This window comes from Platalea leucorodia (genome assembly GCF_965183815.1).
Source record: "Platalea leucorodia genome assembly, chromosome: 9".
In the NCBI taxonomy this organism is placed as follows: Eukaryota; Metazoa; Chordata; class Aves; order Pelecaniformes; family Threskiornithidae; genus Platalea; species Platalea leucorodia.
Genome location: NC_138831.1, coordinates 28,287,820 through 28,306,023, shown reverse-complemented (window position 1 = coordinate 28,306,023; position 18,204 = coordinate 28,287,820). Strand labels below are relative to the sequence as shown.

The 18,204-nt window shown below is 57.2% G+C and overlaps 1 protein-coding gene across 5 annotated transcripts in view; it reads left to right on the top strand.

Annotated features, from left to right (window-relative positions):
- The window catches only part of ZNF609 (zinc finger protein 609), a 78,933-nt gene extending 62,355 nt beyond the window's left edge, over nucleotides 1-16,578 (top strand). For 3 of the 5 annotated variants that reach the window (XM_082321947.1, XM_082321946.1, XM_082321945.1), the window contains exons 4-10: nucleotides 9,518-9,605; nucleotides 10,001-12,350; nucleotides 12,673-13,039; nucleotides 13,216-13,391; nucleotides 13,996-14,212; nucleotides 14,418-14,496; nucleotides 14,689-16,574. In XM_082321947.1, the coding sequence (XP_082178073.1) occupies nucleotides 9,518-9,605; nucleotides 10,001-12,350; nucleotides 12,673-13,039; nucleotides 13,216-13,391; nucleotides 13,996-14,212; nucleotides 14,418-14,491 (3,272 nt within the window). In that variant the 3' untranslated portion in view covers nucleotides 14,492-14,496; nucleotides 14,689-16,574. Of the gene's footprint in view, nucleotides 1-9,517; nucleotides 9,606-10,000; nucleotides 12,351-12,672; nucleotides 13,040-13,215; nucleotides 13,392-13,995; nucleotides 14,213-14,417; nucleotides 14,497-14,688 lie in introns of all 5 variants that reach the window. The other 2 variants (XM_082321949.1, XM_082321948.1) reach the window with 2 other exon arrangements.
- Nucleotides 16,579-18,204: the final 1,626 nt, after the last annotated feature.

The window sequence follows — 18,204 nt, the reverse complement described above, 5'->3', positions numbered from 1 at the left end:
TGGTGACCGCTGAAATTGTTCCTGTTGGGAAAAGCATTGTGACCTGAGCTATTTGGAAAGAGAGGAGTGCATGGACCATGCTGGGGGAGACTGCTAGCTTGGAGTGGGAACTTCCACACTCCTCTACCCTCTGTGTTTCACCGTCCATTCAGGATGGACAAACTCACCCAGACTGAGGCAGCCAGGAGCTGTACATGTGTTTTTTCTGCTGCTCTGACACAGAAAGATGTCACACATAAAATCAGACCCAAGGATCCTCTTCTTCAAGCTATGCTTGCTGGTGAGGACAAGGAAACACAAAGCAGGAGAGCCCTGCTCTGCGCACCCCAGGACTGGGGGATCTGCCAGGGGAATCTGCTCAGAGGAAGCCTGTGGAAGGTTTTCTGCTGAGCTACCAGCACACTGGCACTGCTTGTTTGGTGTCTGCAAAGAGCTTAATTCCTTTACAAGATGCAATACCTTCAGCTAGGGAAACCGAAGCATGGGCGGGCTGACTGTTGGGACACACAGCAGTGCAGAGGAGCATCAGCACTCTCCACTTTTGGGGCTGCACACTAAGCCCCCCACCAGCATGCCATTCTGGTATGATTTCCCTCAACCCAAAAGCCCTGGAGCTGCAGAGCTGCTGAAAATCCTAGGACTGCTGGAGACCCCCACGGGCAGCAGCGAAGCCAATGAGAGCTTGGACCTTGTAGGGTTGGGTTTTTTTTGGGTGGGAATCAGGAGAAGAGGCTTGTGGTGGGCAGAGAAGCCCAAGTGGGCATGCCAGGAGGGACAAACAGAGCATCCCTGAGGCAGAGAGCACAAAAACATCCTCCCTGCCAAATCCTGGTGAAAAGGCAGTGATGTGGGGGCGGTTTCTAGTTCTCCTCCCTTTCCTCCTGCTCCTCACCCCACTGCAAAGCTCTGCGGCCCGTCTGCCTGTCTATCCACATTACCCTTTGCTTCCACAGCCACTGTTTTGGAGCATGCCTTGGAGGTGTCCTGTGATTTCCCACAGCCTGACTATTTTTAGTCTGCAGTAATTCGATGAACTCACACAAAGATCCTTCTCTGCCGGCTGCTGCTTGGTTGCCACCGTCGGGAGTGATGACTTTTACGGCCAGCCCTGCAGAAGACAAATCCTGCCATTGCCTTTGGTTGTTTCTGGTCTGCTATGTGCATGAGCTCCTGTCATAGTGGCATCTCTCATCCTCGAGTGAAGAGTTAGGGTGAAACTGTCCCTATTTCTTGCCTGGCATCTCTCTCCTGCCTTGCTGTCATTAACGGGGGGGTCAAGGGCAATGCTGGAGGAGATACTGGACCTGGCTGTCCAAAGCTGGAGCTTGTGAAATGTATAGGGACACAGTGAGCATCTACCCTCACCTGAAGGAAAGCTACGCCAAGGGCATGTCTACAAATCCAAATGAGGTGCTTTCAGCACAAGTGAGCATGCCTGTGTGGCTGGAGACCATCCCCAAGATCTCCAGAGGGATCCCAACAGCTTCACCAAGAGGGATCCACCTCTGCCTCTGCTCCTTGTGATGCTCACTGGACTGCTTGGAAAGATGCCAGGTCAGTAGGAGCAGTGGGATGGATCCTTACCCCCGTGGGGCTGGTGGATCCCAATGTGCGGATGTTGCCTGCTCCAATGAGGTTAATGATAGCAGAACTTAATTGCAAGAGATTTGGCAAAGCAGTGGGTTCAGCAAGCTCTTTCTCGCAGTTCTTGGCTTGCAACAAGCATCCTCTCTGGTGGTGGAGAGGAGCTTCCTTCTCAACTACAGCAGCCGCTTTCTCCCCAGGGATGACATCCCTGAATCCCCTGGACCAATTGGCGCTGGGAGGTGCAGTATTATGGTTGCTCCCACTTCTGTCCCAGCTTCCCAAGTAGGATGCTGTGGGCACTTCTGGGTCTCGGCAAGCCCCCCACCACTGGGCAGCATTGCAAGCGGTTCCCACCAAGTCTCTCAGGAGACAGGCATCTCTTCTGAGCGGCGCGATGCCTCCTTGAAAATTGGATTTGTGTCAGATGTACCCCTTAGACTCCCACGGTAATTGCTCTGATGTGGACCTTTTTGCAAGCTGCTATTCTCCCAACTGTGTGTTAATGGCACGCGCCCCCAAGACGAGGGGATCTGCTTTGCTCTGTGCACACTGGCAAAAGCATATCTGGGCTTGGATGGCTGCAAAAATTCCCTTCCTGTGGGTCTGGGTAGAGGAAGGCAATGTGATTCTTTGACCAGAGCTCCCTTTTTGTAGAAAATGGCTTTTGGGTTGGCTGTGGGGCTGTGAAACTGGGGAGAAAGGCTCTGAAAGTGAAAGCCCGGCAACACTGGAGTGACCTCGGAAGGACAAGCTGGAGCTGACCCATCTGAGATAGGAGTGTGAAGCTCCAAGGAGCCCCATGATGTCCCTTCTGTCTCAAACACCAGCTTCGTCCTCTCCCCTCTCTAGAAAACCTGCTGTGAGACTGCGATCACTGCCAAAAGCATCCCGGCGGGCTCGCACCACCAAACGTCTGGTGCCGGGCTCGTGGTCAGTCTGCTCCTCCACCACTCCAGGTTGGCCTCGGGCTGAGGTCTGGTCTTGCCGGCCGCAGACACCAGTCGTATGCGCTCTCCCATAGCCACGCTGGTGACACGGTCACTTTGCCGAGCCTGTCTTGTGCAGGGAATGTGTTTTATTGAAACACTTTTGGTGGGAGCAGCTGTCTCAGCAGTTCCCCTAATTCTGTTAGGTGTGATTTCAATCTGCAGGAACTATTAACTGATCTAATTATACCAGAAAGCATCACTCCGTTTGGTTCCGTTTGCTCCGTTTGCTGTGTTAGCTGCCAGGTCTCCTCCATCCCCCTTCGTGGAGCTGGTGTCACCTGGCTTGGAGCATGTCACCTCCTTGCCTCTGCTTGCAGCAAGTGAACTGCATCCCAGCACCATGCTGGTGCCATTCGCAACCAAAACAAACCAGCATCTGACACACAAACCCTCTGAGCAATGAGGATTGTGGTGTGGCAGCACCTCAGCGAACTCTCTCTGCATCCCTTCCTCCAGCTCTGTGCTGGAATGGCAGCAGCAGGTCACCCATGGCCGAGCTTCATGCGCTCTGGGTGTTTGGATTGCACTTTTGCAAACATCTCGTGAGGGTATGATGGAATGTGCGCGTCCTTGGGGTCTGCAGATGCCAATGTGGACATCTTCTTGCACAGAGCAGGAGAGAGATGTAACAGATTGGGAAAAGATGGGGAAGGTTTAGAGGGTGAGGGCTAAGATTGGAAGATTTTACCATAACTGTGAGAAAGCCTGACCCCAAATTTGATGGCTTTGCACGTTGAACGTGCTGCCTCACTGTTACCTGCAGCCTTTGGTTGTGACTCTGGTTGCTCTTTGCCTCTGGGAGTGTTTTAGAAGGGGGATGTGCCAAGGTTGCACTGCTTGTGGGTGGGCTTTGGGGCTTCAAAGGGGGCTACACCGTATGCACTCCAGTCTTCATAGTCGTGTGTACTCAAACCCAGGAACAGGAGGTGAGTTTTTAAGGCTGATGCAGCAAGGGTGAGGAGTGGAAATATGGATTTCTCGTTTGCTTTAATGGCATTTTCCAAAGTAAAGAGCAGTTGTAAATCCCCTCCAAGGTTGTTGAGCCAATGTGCAGGCTCAACGTGGTCCTCCGAAGCCTCCTAAAGCTGTGACAACATGGCTGTGACCGCTCACATCTTCAGATCAGCAATCTGGCAGCTCGGTCCAGGTGGGAGCGTCATCCAGCACCTCTTGGTGATGGGGCATCTCATCTCTGCCGCCACGAGGGTTGCTGGTGTTTTGGGCTCCTGCCTCGTACCCTCCTCCCATTTCGCCAACGGATGGGGAGGCTGCAAACCCCCTGAGCGCAGTGGCTGCTTGCATGTCGGTTTAGAGAAGCAGAGGTTTATTATGCATCATTCCCCAGTGCTCCCCTGGCACCACTGCTTCGTGTCTAATATCTGCCTGCTTGACAGTGCGGGGAGCTGGAGGAGAGCTAATGTGCTGCTTATTGCTCTCAAAGCATCTGTCAGCTTTGTACAGAGGCTGTTTTATCAACAGGTGAGCAATATTCTGCTCCAGACAGGACTATTGCTTGCGTCCATCTCCCTAAGGCACATCTGTAGCCGCCCTAGGTAATACCAGCTGGGGCTCCTGCTTTAGCTGCCGAGTGCTGGATTAAAAGGCTTGTTTACAAGGAGGCTATCAAGCTGCAAGCTGCTCTGCCATGCTTTCCTGGGAGGTAAATTGGTTTAGATTCCTCTGCCTCCCTTGTCTGGGAGCATGAGGATGGAGGTCTGGGCTGCTGGCAGGTGGCCCCAGGGCTTGGTGCCGTGGCTGTGCTCTGCCTTCCCTGTCAAGCCTTGAGAGGCACCAAGGTCCCCAAAATCCTGGAGGCATCTTCTGGATGGGCCTCAGGCCATAGAGAGCTGTAGCCCCCAATTCCACGCGAGTGCTGGCCAGTGTGAGTCACAGTGGGATGGACCGTCCTCTTTCAGGACAATGTCAGGACCTTGCTCAAAGTCACATCATCACTGTTACTAGAGGTGGACACTTGTTGCAGGCTTTGGGCAGGAGCATGGCAGTGGGTGTTGTGCATGTTCAGCAGGTCCTGGTGAACTAAATGCCCGTCCCATGGGATCAGCGACAAGTGGTGTAACTTCCTAGGGTCACTTTGGTCACTGGGACCCACAAACACAACCTTACTGGCTCCTTGTCCCTTGGTGTGACCAAAGCTGAAGGTGTTCCTGCTGCTTTTTCCATGCTCCAGCATCTGAGGCCCCTCTCGTAGCCCTCCTATCCCTTGGAAAGCAGGGCGTTAGAGGGCCACTGAGTAATCCACCATCCAAGCATCCCTGCGTGGTTTAATGGAAAGATCCTGTGTCCGTCTGACTCTGCCTGGGAGACTATTGGGTTTGCGTGGCAAGGTTTCGGTAGGAGGGGGCTGCAGGTGTGGCTTCTGTGAGAAGCTGCTAGAAGCTGTCCTCGTGTTGGACAGAGCCAGCTCCAGCCAGCTCTAAGACGGACCCGCCGCTGGCCAAGGCTGAGCCTGTCAGCAACGGTGGTGGCGCCTCTGGGATAACATATTTAAGAAGGGGGAGAAAACTGCAGTGCAACAGCAGCTGGGAGAGAGGAGTGAGAATATGTGAGAGAGACAACCCTGCAGATACCAAGGTCAGTGAAGAAGGAGGGGTAGGAGGTGCTCCAGGCGCTGGAGCAGAGATTCCCCTGCAGCCTGTGGTGAAGACCATGGTGAGGCAGGCTGTCCCCTTGCAGCCCATGGAGGTCCATGGTGGAGCAGATACCCACCTGCAGCCTGTGGAGGACCCCACGCTGGAGCAGATGGATGCCTGAAGGAGTCTGTGACCCTGTGAGAAGCCCGTGCTGGAACAGGCTCCTGGCAGGACCTGTGACCCTGTGAAAAGGAGCCCACACTGGAGCAGGTTTTCTGGCAGGACTTGTGACCCCACTGCACCCTGTGGAAGGGACCCGCACTGGAGCAGTTCATGGAGAACTGCAGCCTGTGGGAAGGACTCGCGTTGTTCGTGGAGGACTGTCTCCTGTGGGTGGGACCCCACGCTGGAGCAGGGGAAGAGTGTGAGGGGGAAGGAGCAGAAGAGACGATGTGTGATGAACTGAGTGCAACCCCCATTCCCCGTCCCCCTGTGCTGCTCAGTGGTGAATTTGGGAGTGAAGTTGAGCCTGAGAAGAAGGGACTGGTGGTGGTGGGGAAAGTGTTTTAAGATTTGGTTTTTATTTTTCATTATCCTACTCTGATTCAATTGGCAATAAATTAAACTAACTTTCGCAGTTGAGTCTGTTTTGCCCAGGATGATAATTGCTGAGTGATCTCTCTCCTTGCTGGGCGAGGTGGCCCTTGTGCTGGCCACCCCCTACCCCATGGTGTCCTCTGCTCTCCTGACAGCAGCAGTGGAGTGTTGGGTGTTGTGTCCTAAAGCCTGGGCACTACGGGTCAGGCCAGGCTCCCTGCATGCAAGCAGGGCTTATGGCAAAGCTGGAGCATCCTAAAAGTGATGCAGCTGGAGGAGAAATTCATGGAAGAAGGGGCATCCCAAAGGGGATGGAGCTGGAGGAGAAATTCACAGAAAAAGGGGCATCCCAAAGCTGGGGCCGTCTCAAAGCTGGGGCCGTCTCAAAGCCAGGACATCCCAAAGGTGGGTGCAGCTGGAGGAGGAATTCATGGAAGAAGGACCTTGAATGCTTCCACGTGCTGGAGACTTGGTCATGCCCTGGAGCAGGATCAGTGCAGGATCGATCCCTGCTCCTGCTTACCAGTGCAGGTGGGATGTGGGACTACACCAACACTGGATCTGAGCTGCTTCATGAACCTGTAGGCAAACTGCCTCTCCTTGGGGTGGGAAATGCCACCGGCTGTTGTCCCATTGCCTTGCAGAGGTCCACTTCACCCCAAAATTAGCAGAAAGCTAGCAGAGCTCTTAGTGGGTATCCTCTCCAACTGGAGAGACAACATCTCCTTGTTCCTCCAAGCACCCTAGCAGTCCCCATGATGCTTGAGGACCTGGCCTTGCTGGAGACAGCTCAATAGTGTCATGGCTGGGTGATGTTGAGCCATGTGATGAACCGACTGTGTGACAAACCAAGAACATCCCTGCTTGCTGCGGATGCTGGCACCCTGGTTTCTCAGCAGGATTTGGAGATGTTCTTGGTGGGCTTGGGGGCTTCATCTTTGCAAAGGGGGGAAACATGACCCAGGTCCCCCCAAGCGCCAGGGCTTGGGGGATGTGATGGCTCCTGGTGCCCACGGCCCCGGTATGCAAGACACCACCACCTATGTTTTAGCATGGAAGAGCTGCGCCCCAGCAGGGACTGTCCATCAGAAAGGCTTAGTCTGCTCTAATTTAGGGCTGTGTTGGGACAGAGGACTTAATGCATTGTTGTCCTTGTCCATCCCACATCCCCACCAGCTGGGTGCACATGCCAAGCCTCAGCTCTGCTGCTACAGAGCACCCATGTGGGGTCCATACAAGGACCAGGTGGTGCTTTTTTGCATCCTCCAGCTCCCGTCATCTCTTAATCCCGTCATCTCTTAATCCTGTAAAAATGGATAATCTCGTACGCTGTCTTCCTAGACAGCAACACAGCACCATCAACCTACTGTTAATTTTTCTTGCTGGGGTATGACTCTGCAGTGACGTGAGCACTCGGTGACCGGGATGCTGAGCAGTTTGCACCCAGATTTGGGTGGTATCGATTGCTTAAGAGTATCCAAGGTGTCACCTTCCTGTGAAACCAGGTGGGGCTGGAGTGGGATTCCTCCTCTAGAAGAGCATCTCCAGCCTTGAGGATGTGAGGGCATTGCCTCCTCGCTGCCTGCCCTCGCCCTGCCCATGCCTGGTCATCATTCTGCTGTGGGAGGGGGACATGGCGGGTGAAAAAAGCTGCTTAGGATCTATCCCTGGCGTTTAAATTGTCCTGGGTTATTGTTGGAGGATTAGGAGGGGATTTGGTATGATTGGTTGCAGCAGGTTAAATATAGGCTGGTGTGTCGGCTCACTTTGCCCCTTCGTCTTTCATCTCTCTCCTGTGATCCTGGCAGCAGGGAAAAAAAATGCCAGTGCGTCCTTTCTAATATCACATGCAAGAGCCTCCAGTGGCTTGTTGTGCAATTAACTTCCAGTGGCGTGAGGTGTCTGCCATGAGGGCACAGAGAGCTGCTCCTCTGAGCCCTGCAGCCAGGAGGGATGAGCTGGTCCCCGGGATGGGGTCTGGTTTGGGGCTGCTGGTCCCTGAGCTGCTGGTCCCTGAGCTGCTGCTTGGTGCTTCTGCAGCTCCTGGGAGCAACCCACTGCGGCTCCACAGAGGTGTTCTGGGCATGGTGGGTTTGGGCTAGGGCGCAGGACACAGCTGGCAGCTTCCTTGGGTTTTAAGGAAAGGGGGAACAGGTTCCTGCCTGCCAAAAAAAGCTACCTTAGGAGGCATGGAGGGTGAAGACCACCCTCTGCACACCCTCCTTGGGATGCCTGGGATCAGCATCCCCCTCTCTTCCTGCGGGGGGCTGCAGGCTCCCAGCAGTTGGTTTTGCCACTTGTTTCTACCCCGCATTGTCTCCGGCATCGTGTCCTGGCCACATCCGTGTTAAGGCATGTCCCCAGCACCTTCCTCCGAAGGCAGGACCCAGCCTCTCCTGCTCACTGGGATGAGCCGGAGGTCTTGGCCATGTGCTGGCACCGTGTCTTCCCATGACCTTCTCCCACCAGAGCATCCAACATTTTCCAGGAGGAGAAGAGAAAAGAGAAGACCTGCATTTCATTTCTCTTTCTGAAGGAGAACTATGTGTTGGACCTCGGCTCTGTATATTATCCCCTCCAAAGCTTGCAGCTGGCTGCTGGCACGGCACAACGGGGGATACGGGCTGAGATTTATAAAAGTGCTTCAGGCACAGCTGCTCTGGGCTCCCTTGGCTCCATCCATCTCCCGGGGCTGCACGGCTATATATCTCGCGGTGCTCATCAACCCTTGGAAACGAGTTTCCTGTCTCCTGAGTTTTACCTTGCTCAGATAAATGTGCTTGGCGCAATGGACTCCGCTCCAGGTCAAATTAGTTCTGTGGTAATCAGAGCAGTCCGTGGCGGGGAGGAAATATCCACAAAGCTGAGTGATGCTGCGAAAGACCCCCCCACCTCCAAGAACAGATGTCAAGGGTCCATGTCCTCAGTGCGGGTGTGATCCAGGCTGCTTCTTGTCTTGAATTGGCGTGAAAAAGCTGAAACCACCAGGTTTTCCGAATGCCTGATGCCTTTGCTCCATGATGGGAGGACATGCGGTCCTGTGGATGGTTCTCCAGGCAGAGATATGAGGCTGATGGGTGTCCCGGGGGTGCGGGAGGAAAGTGAAGTGGGGAGGACAAGGCTTGTTCCCCCAAGGCTGGGTTTTCCTGCGCGGGGATGCTGGGCTGAGCTTGCCATCTAGTGGCAATAACAACCTTTTCTGGAGGGCCATGGGGTTCACGGCCACACATGGGGGGTCATAGCCCTGCTGGGGGGTCTGGAGCTCCACATTGGTGTCCACAGCCTTGCTGGGGGCTGTCCGCATCTCCCCCAGGGGTTTCCAGCCCTCGGTCCCCAGAGATCACCTTCCCTACCCTACCTGAGTGTACATGGAGCCAACATGGATCTTCAGGCCCCCCCAAATCCTGCAGCCTTTTGGGGGTTGCTGGTTTTAGCATCCCCATGAAAGTAGAGAAGAGCACTGAGCAGCTCAAGGAGGAGAGGTTGGGTGGATGCCAGCCAGAGCTGTGCCGAGAGAGGGGATGAGCTGGGGGTCTCCAGCTCCCATCTTCATGCGCCTCCAGCCCAGAGCCTGGGGTCTCACCTCTCACGAGAGCCCAAGACCATTTGTCTGCCTTCCTCTGTCCCTCGAGCTGAGCTCTTCCTCCTGCCTATCTCGAGGAGTAGATCCCCCTTTGCCCTGATGCCCAGGGAAGGGTGAGACACCGTGGGGTCACGCCTGGCCCCGTCTGACCCTCTCCCCTCGCCTTCCAGGTATGCTGGTGGTCAACGTCACATGGAGGAACAAGACGTATGTGGGGACGCTGCTCGACTGCACTCAGCACGACTGGGCACCTCCCCGGTAAGCAGCTGGTGGAGTCCGGCAGCACTGTCTCAGCCCTCTTCGCCCAGGCACAGAGTGCAAACCCAGTCACATATGGCCCCCGTGGTATCCGGTACACTCTGCTCTGTGCCTGTGGGGCTGCCGTGGGGGTTAGCATCTCTTCCTTGTCCAGCCGAGCTGCTCCTGTGGCTCTTTGCCCCTGCAGTCACAGGCTCCCTTCTCCTGGAGACTGGAGATGGTTGAGCATTTGCTGATGGACCTCTCTTGCTGATTCCTCTTTACTGGAGTAGTGGGGGGGACGAGCCTGTGGGATTGACAGTGAGGGGAGGAAGGGGGTCCCACCGCACAGTGGGGACAGTGTAGCCTGGTACAGCCATCTCCCCATTAAAACCTCCTTGTCCTCCTCCCCACAGGTTTTGCGACTCTCCCACCAGCGACCTGGAGATGCGCAACGGCCGGGGCAGGGGCAAACGCATGCGCCCCAACAGCAACACACCCGTCAACGAGACTGCCGCTGCCTCGGACAGCAAAGGGACCAGCAACAGCAGCAAGACCCGGGCGGGAGCCAACAGCAAAGGGCGCCGGGGTAGCCAGAACTCCTCAGACCACCGCACGCCGCCCGGCGGCACAGCGGAGGACGTGAAGGCCAGTCCCTCCTCTGTCACCAAGCGGAAGAGCAAACCCCTCTCCGACATGGAGCTGAACTCCAGCTCGGAGGACTCCAAGGGCAGCAAACGCATCCGCACGAACTCGATGGGCTCGGCAGCCGTGCCACCTGCCACGGTTAAGGTGGAGCCGGCTGCCCTTGACCGAAACTGCCCTTCTCCCATCCTCATCGACTGTCCCCACCCAAACTGTAACAAGAAGTACAAGCACATCAATGGGCTGAAGTACCACCAGGCCCACGCACACACAGACGATGACAGCAAGCTGGAGGCGGATGTGGACAGCGAGTACGGTGAGGAGCCCTCCCTGCATGCGGACATTGGGAGCTGCAATGGCGCTGCCATCTCTCAGAAGGGCTCGCTCTCACCGGCTCGCTCGGCCACCCCCAAGGTGCGCTTGATGGAGCCCCACAGTCCCTCCCCATCCAGCAAGTTCAGCGCCAAGGTCCCCTGCAAGAAGAAGCTGGGTGGGGAAGGAGACACCGACCCAGGTGCCCTGTCCAATGACGGTTCTGAGGATGGTCCCTCAGTGGCCGATGAGACGAGTAATGATGGCTTTGACTCTCTGGAGAAGCGATGTGTTGATAAGGACAAGTCAAAGAAGGCATCTGGTGCTAAGCCGGAGAAGATCCCTTCCAAAAGCTTGAAGTCCGCCAGACCCATTGCGCCAGCCATCCCCCCTCAGCCCATTTACACCTTCCAGACAGCCACCCTCACCACAGCCAGCCCTGGTTCCTCCACAGGCCTTACCACCACTGTGGTCCAGACCATGCCCAACAGCCCTCAGCTCAAACCCATCCAGCCCAAGCCTACGGTGATGGGAGAGCCCTTCACGGTCAACCCTGCCCTCACCCCTTCCAAGGAGAAGAAGAAGAAGGACAAGAAGAAGAAGGAGCCCAAGGAGGTAGAAAACCCTCTGACTCCCAGCAAAGCCTGCAGAGCGGAGGAAGGCAAGAGCCCTTTCCGGGGGGAATCCAGTGACTTGGGGACGAAAGGTGAGGGGCTGCTGAATGGTTCGTCCGACCCCCACCAGAGCCGGCTTGCCAGCATCAAGGCCGAGGCAGATAAAATCTACAGCTTCACTGACAACGCCCCGAGCCCCTCCATTGGTGGTGCCAGCAGGCTGGAGAATACCAACCCAGCCCAACCCATGACCCCACTGCATGTCGTCACCCAGAACGGGGCAGAGGCGAGCTCAGTGAAGACCAACAGCCCAGCCTACTCAGACATCTCTGATGCCGGGGAGGATGGGGAGGGCAAGCTGGAGAGCGTGAAGGCAAAGGATCCAGAGCAGCTGGTCAAGGACGGCGCCAAAAAAGCTCTTTTTCCCCCGCAACCACAGAGCAAAGAGTCTCCCTATTACCAAGGCTTTGAAACCTACTATTCCCCCGGCTATCCCCAGGCAAGCCCGGGGCCCTTGAACCCCGGCAGCCAGGCTGCAGCCGAGACGCAGGCCTTGAAGCTGAAGAAGGACGAGGAGCAGGAGAACCCAGAGGTGAAGGTGAAGAGTGAAGGCTGTGAAGAGAAGAAGGCAGAGCTCGGCGGCTCCAGCCAGCAGCCCTCGGTCATCCAGCAGCGTCCCAACATGTACATGCAGTCCCTCTACTACAACCAGTACGCCTACGTGCCCCCCTATGGCTACAACGAGCAGGGCTACCATGCTCACCTGCTGAGCACCAACCCTGCCTACCGCCAGCAGTACGAGGAGCAGAAGCAGCGGCAGAGCCTGGAGCAGCAGCAGCAGCGAGGGCTGGAGAAAAAAGCAGAGCTGGGCTTGAAGGAGAGGGAGGCAGCGCTCAAAGAGGAGTGGAAGCAAAAGCCACCCATGCCCCCGACGCTTACCAAGGCCCCAAGCCTCACAGACCTCGTCAAGTCGGGGCTGAGCAAGGCCAAGGAGCAGGGAGGTCCTGACATGGCCAAATCTGTCATCATCCCCAAGCTGGAGGACTCGTCCAAGCTGTCCAGCAGCCAGGTCGCAGAGGGTCTCAAGGTGAAACTGAGCGAGGCCAGCCACCTCGGGAAGGAGACTGCCGAGACAAAGGCTGGCTCCGAGTGTGGCCGGCAAGCGGAGGTGGACCCTGTGCTCTGGTACAGACAGGTAATGCCCGCCTGCTGCTCACTCAGCTCTGCCTGCCAGTCCGGCAGTGGGCTTTCTCCTGGAGGAAGCCCCTTGCCGTGGCTTCACTGCATGGGTTTGCTGGGGCCATCACCTCAGAGAACATGTGTTGTCCTCTGCTTGTGATGCGACTCATGAGGCTACCTTGGGGCCAGCAAAAGGATGGGGCTGGGAGGCCACGGATGGGCCAAGGAGAGCCCAAAAGGGGAGTGGGGTTTGCTGGTCTCCTCCAAATCCAGCCTGGTTTTGGGACAGGCAGGGCTGGGGGGAGGCAGCTGCTCTGATGGTTGGCTGATTCTTGCAGGAAGCTGAGCCCCGGATGTGGACATATGTATACCCGGCGAAGTACTCAGATATCAAGACAGAGGATGAGAGGTGGAAAGAAGAGAGGGACCGAAAGTTGAAGGAAGAAAGAAATCGAAGCAAAGAAGCCGCGTCCAAGGAGGATGGGAAGGAGAGTACCAGTTCCGAGTGCAAACTGACCCCCACTGAGGAGGCTCGCATGGTGGGGAAGGACCCCAGACCCAGCGTCCACGTCCCTGTGTCTTCACCCCTCACGCAGCATCAGTCCTACATCCCCTACATGCATGGCTACTCTTACAGCCAGTCGTACGACCCCAACCACCCCAGCTACCGGGCCATGCCCACTGTCATGATGCAGAATTACCCAGGTAGGGAGCTGGGGCGTTCTCCGGGATGTCCCTTCCCAGGCTGTCCCTGCTCCCGGAGCAGGAAATGGCTGTGGGACATCCTCTCGCTTCCTGGAGGCACACATGCAGGGCCGCATGCACCTGCTGTGTCGCCCAAAGACTCCTCATGCCCTGACTGCTTTTTCTTGTCCCCCCAGGATCATACCTACCCTCCAGCTATTCCTTCTCCCCGTATGGGAGCAAGGCATCTGGCAGCGATGACAGTGACAAGTCCCGAGCAAGCCCCAGTGTGAGTTGTAAATCCAGCTCGGAGTCCAAGGCCCTGGACATCCTGCAGCAGCATGCCAGCCACTACAAGAGCAAATCGCCCACGGTGAGGGTCAGGAAGGCGCTGGCTTTGTCCAGCTCTGTGCATGAGCTTCAGGATGGTCCCTGGATCCTATAACCAGCCTGGAGCAACTCTGCCTGCCGTGGGTTTTTGCCATTCCTGCTGCTGTAGGAGACCTGAGGCCGAGGAGTAATCCCACAACATAGGCCCTTTGGGACGGACAAGCCAAACCTGCGGGCAGGGCTGGCCCAGAGGAGCACCAGGGCTTCTCCAGGCCTTGCAGTGACTGGGCGATGCTTGTCCTCAGCCCTGGAGCTGGGGGCGTGGGATGCAGGAGCTGTCTCCATCCCGCAGCAGCGTAGGGTCACAAGCTCCTGGGCTGAGCTGGGATGACACAGTGGCAGCAAACCCTGGTTTTGGGCAGGAAGGAGCTGCCTGAAATGGGACCTGCGTCTGCCCTGCTGCTTTTGGGCTGGTCACTGGCCATCCCGTCATCGCCCAGCAGTGTCGTGGGGAGCTTTTGGGCAAAGGCAGGGAGAATATCATCCTGATGGGGCAACCTCGAGTGCCCGGCGTGGGTCCAATTCTGCCCTGCGCCCCGGGGTAGTGGGTGGCCTCCCTCAGCGTGTGTCTGCTTTCTCCTCTCCAGATAAGCGAAAAGACATCTCAGGAGCGGGACCGCAGCGGCTGTGGGGTGGTTGGAGGTGGCGGGAGCTGTAGCAGCGTTGGAGGAGCTGGCGGGGGAGAGAGGAGCGCCGACCGGCCCCGCACCTCACCATCTCAGCGTCTGCTCTCGACACATCACCACCACCACCACCTTGGGTACTCGCTGCTGCCAGCGCAGTACAACTTGCCCTATGCAACAGGTGAGAGCCAAACCCCACCCTGGCACCCAGCTGGGGCTGCAGGCACGGCTTGGGGGGAGCCGCAAAGGAGCCATAGCCATCTTTGGGCAACGTGAGCCCTTGCGCTGAGCTTTGCTTTGACCAAATCGGGCACTTTCCAGCTCCCCTGGCACAGCTGGGTGCCCATCCTGGGCTGCTGGCTCCTGATGCTGCTTCTCCTCCACAGGTCTCTCCTCCACAGCCATCGTTGCCAGCCAGCAAGGCTCTGCTCCCTCCCTATACCCACCTCCCCGGAGGTGAGAATGGTAAGGCTCTCCTCCCGTGGCACCAGCACGGCCACCCTGCTTCGCCTGTGGGCAACCGGGCTGGGGCGGAGGTGGCTGGGATGGGTGCACTGGGGGTTACCCTTGAGGGCAAAGGGTTTGGGGTTTGCCTGTTGCCCCAGGGTTCATGGGGCTGCTGGTGGCGGGCGCTGACTTAACCTTGGGTCATGGCAGGACGTGATGCACCGGGATGCCTGGGCTGTACGAGACATGTGACTGGCTCACATGGGGAAGCGCTGGAGACTCCTTTAGACATCAGTTGAATGGTGTTAATTGTTCTGCTTGACGTTCCTGCCGTGATCTGAGGCAGACTCTGTCTTGTCCCCACCCCCATCGGACACACACTGACTCCCCCCTCTACACCCTCCCCTTTGGTGAGTGGGCGAGCTGGTACCTGCGGAAATATTTATTCTACTGGGCACCGGCGCTCAGGATGGAGGTGACTCGCCTGCCTGGCGCATATGAAGAGGAAACAGAAGCACTGAGGTTTCTCGATGGATTTGGGACCCCACCGAGTCTCTGCAAGCTGCTGCTTCACGATGGGGCTGAGTGCCACGGGACTGGGAGTAGGCTGGGGCGCTGACTCCTGCTTGCTCCTTGCCAGGGCTTGAAGTGCGGGGCCAAGGCCGCCGTGGAGTCACAGTCTCAGGAAAGGAAGAGCTGACTCACGTGGGGGTTGGGGAGGCTGGTGTGAGCTGGGGGTGGAGTTTGTCAGCCTGACCAGAGGCAGCTGTGGGGCATGGGTATGTGCTGCATGTGGGGCACACCCTCTTCCAGCCCCATGGCTGCTCTCGCACCCCATGGCCCTCACTGCTCTGTGCCTGTGTAGGCAGGAGCCACCAGCGTGTGGTCGATGGCCAGAGCAGTGGGTTGGGGGAGCTGGGGGCTGCTCTTGGCCCCAGTGAAGCAGCCTCTGTCCCCCCCCATACCCTGGGTGGCTGGGGCTCATCACCCAGCTGGCTGTCAGGGTTCTTCCCCAGTGCCTTGCACGGTCCAGGCCTGCCTGAAGCTCATGCCCACAGCTTTTGAGTTGGTTTCTGAGCTGTGACTTTGCAAATCCTCGGCCTCTCCTCTGCCCCCCCCACCCCAGCAAGTGCTCCCCAAACCCTGGGGCAATGCATCCCACTTGGGGGGGGGGGGCCACAGGCTGTGGCTCCCCTTCACATCTGTCTTCTGCTTTTAAATCGGCTTCTTCAGGCCATGGGCAGAGCCCAGAGAGCAGCAAGCACATTTAGGCTCTGCCAGAGGCACTTGGGGCCATGCTGGGTCCCCCTCTGGCCCCGTGCTGGGGCTCGGAGCACCAGGCCCTGGAGGAAGCCAGTCCCTGCTCCCAGCTGCTCCCCAGCACCTGAAGACAGGGGCTTTCTGGTCCTCTGCTCCCCCAGCCCCGGAGCGGCTCTCCCTGGGCCAATGCTCTACCTCGGCCCTGCAGCAGCTGGGCCGCCCGGCTCTCTGCCCTCCACTCCCCACGGCCTGGCCAGGGGAGCATGGGGGGCCGTCGGTCTCGGGTGTGTCTGTGTGTGTCTGTGTCGCACCCGGCCCCGAGGGGCCGCTGTACCGGGATGCTCTGCCCGCTGGGCTCTGTACATACTGTAAAAACCAATTGTTTGAAAGTTGTTGTTTTGGGTTTTGTTTTCTTCCCCGTTTTCCTCCATCCCACTTTACCCAGTTGGAAAGGAGATGTTCGCTGGTCTCAGCTCTGGTTCGGGTGCTGGCAGCGTGGCTGCCCCAGCCTGCTCTCGTCTGACTCATTTTTCTTCCACTCTTCGTTGTCTTTGCAAGGAAGACAACATGGCCCAGCCTGGCACGCTCCGTGGGGATGGGGCAGGCGATGCCAAGCAGCAGCTTGACCCACCCCGTGCCTGTTAAGGAGCCACATGCAGTCGCCGGGCTGGGGACCGGAGGGGTCGGGGTGATGGGGGGAGCCCTGCATCCCACCTGTGGAGGAGCATCCCGCTGGCTGCTCCTACCTCCAGCCATGGCCGGTCCAGCAGAGCCCGGCTCCCGGCACAGCCAGGGCACACCAGCGGCTCCAGGGGCGCAAAGGAGGGTGTCTGGGCTGGGGCAGGGGGTGACGGGGGGTTGCCACAGGCTTTGCTGGCAGTTGAAGGCGGTTGGGGGGGGGGGGGCCGCTCCCCACATTCCCAGTTGGGTCCCAGTTGAGTCTCCCTTTAGGTGTTAAATGAAACAACGGTTTATGCAGAATAGGTTTGAGGTTTGACGTTTTTTCAGGTTTTTCCTGGTCAGTTCCTGCTCGTGGGGCTGGCATCCCGACCCTCTGCGGCGGTGCTGCTCCCCTACCTGTGGGGTCCCTGCCCACCAGGCCCCCTCCCCTGTCCCTGCCCACCGGGCCCTGTGGGTGGCTGGCCAGGGCGTCAAACCGTTGGTGTTTATAGCTCTTGTTTCCATTGGCGTTGCTGTGTTGGGTTTCATTTCAGTCTTCCTGATTCTGCCCTTCTGTAAAGTGTACATTATTACCAAGTTCCTTGTTTTTTTATATATATATATATAAATATATATATATACAAACTGTACTCTTCTTGCCTTTGTACATTTGGGCAAGGAGAGAGAATAAATCTTTTTAAGAGACAATCACAAACCTGTGAGGGTGGCTTTTTCTTCCTGCTCCCCCAAATTCTGGTCCTTTGTCCCCATCTCTGGGACATCTGAGAGGGCTTAAGCAGACATGCTGCTCCTGCTGCCAGGCTCATTGGTCCGCAGCCACTGAGGCTGTGGCAGGGTGGCCCAGCGGGGCAGCAGATCTGGCCCCACCAGCTTGCTGGCAGGCCCTGCGCACGCGGATCTGGCCCCTCTGCTCTGCCACCAGCACACACAGCCCCGCCTGGGGATGCTGCAGCCAAGCTCAGCCATGACAATTTGGGTCAGAACCCCCCAGGCTTCAGCCCCGGAGCACCACCAGGGTCCTCTCCTGCACCAGGCAAGCCCATCTGCATCACCCCAGGGAGCCAGCCCCCTTTGGGGAGGCAGCTGGGGGACTGGTGTGCTGCAGGGCAGAGCTTGGCTCCCCCAACATAGCCATGGAGGTGACCTGTGCAGGAGGCAGCAGCCAGAGGAATCAGAAGCACCTTCTACATTTTCAAGAGGGTATTTATGAAGACACTCAGTGATCTGAGACCTCTACAGTTGACCACACTCGCTTAAGCCAGGGCAGGAGAGTGTTTGGTACTTGTCAGAGAAGCACAGCCTAGTAACTGCAGCTTATTAACAAGCTCAGGAAATCATGCTCACTACCAGCTGCCATGACCAGGACCTTGCACTTTACCAGGAAATTTTACCAGTAAGGAAGGAGCAGTGGTTCCCACCCTGTCACATTAGGGATGTGCCAGTAGAGAACCATGGGGTGGCAGCAGGGCCCTGGAGCATGCAGAAACACCCTGAGAGGGAAGGAGTGGGAGCAGCTCCAGCTACAAGAAGAGATAACACTTGGCATTTCAAAAGCCAGAACTAGAAATCAGCATTGTTTCAGCTAAGGAATAAGTGCAAGGTCTTCTCTGTCTTGTCTGGAGCAAGGACAGGAGGGGTAATGCCTGCACAAGAGGGGCTGATGGCCCAATAAAAGCTAGGGCAGAGATGGTCCCAGCAGCACAGACCAGCCTCTAATTTTAAACCAGACTTGGGATTTAATGCTCCATTGAAGGGGGAGTAGAGCCACCAGCCCTTTAATTTCAT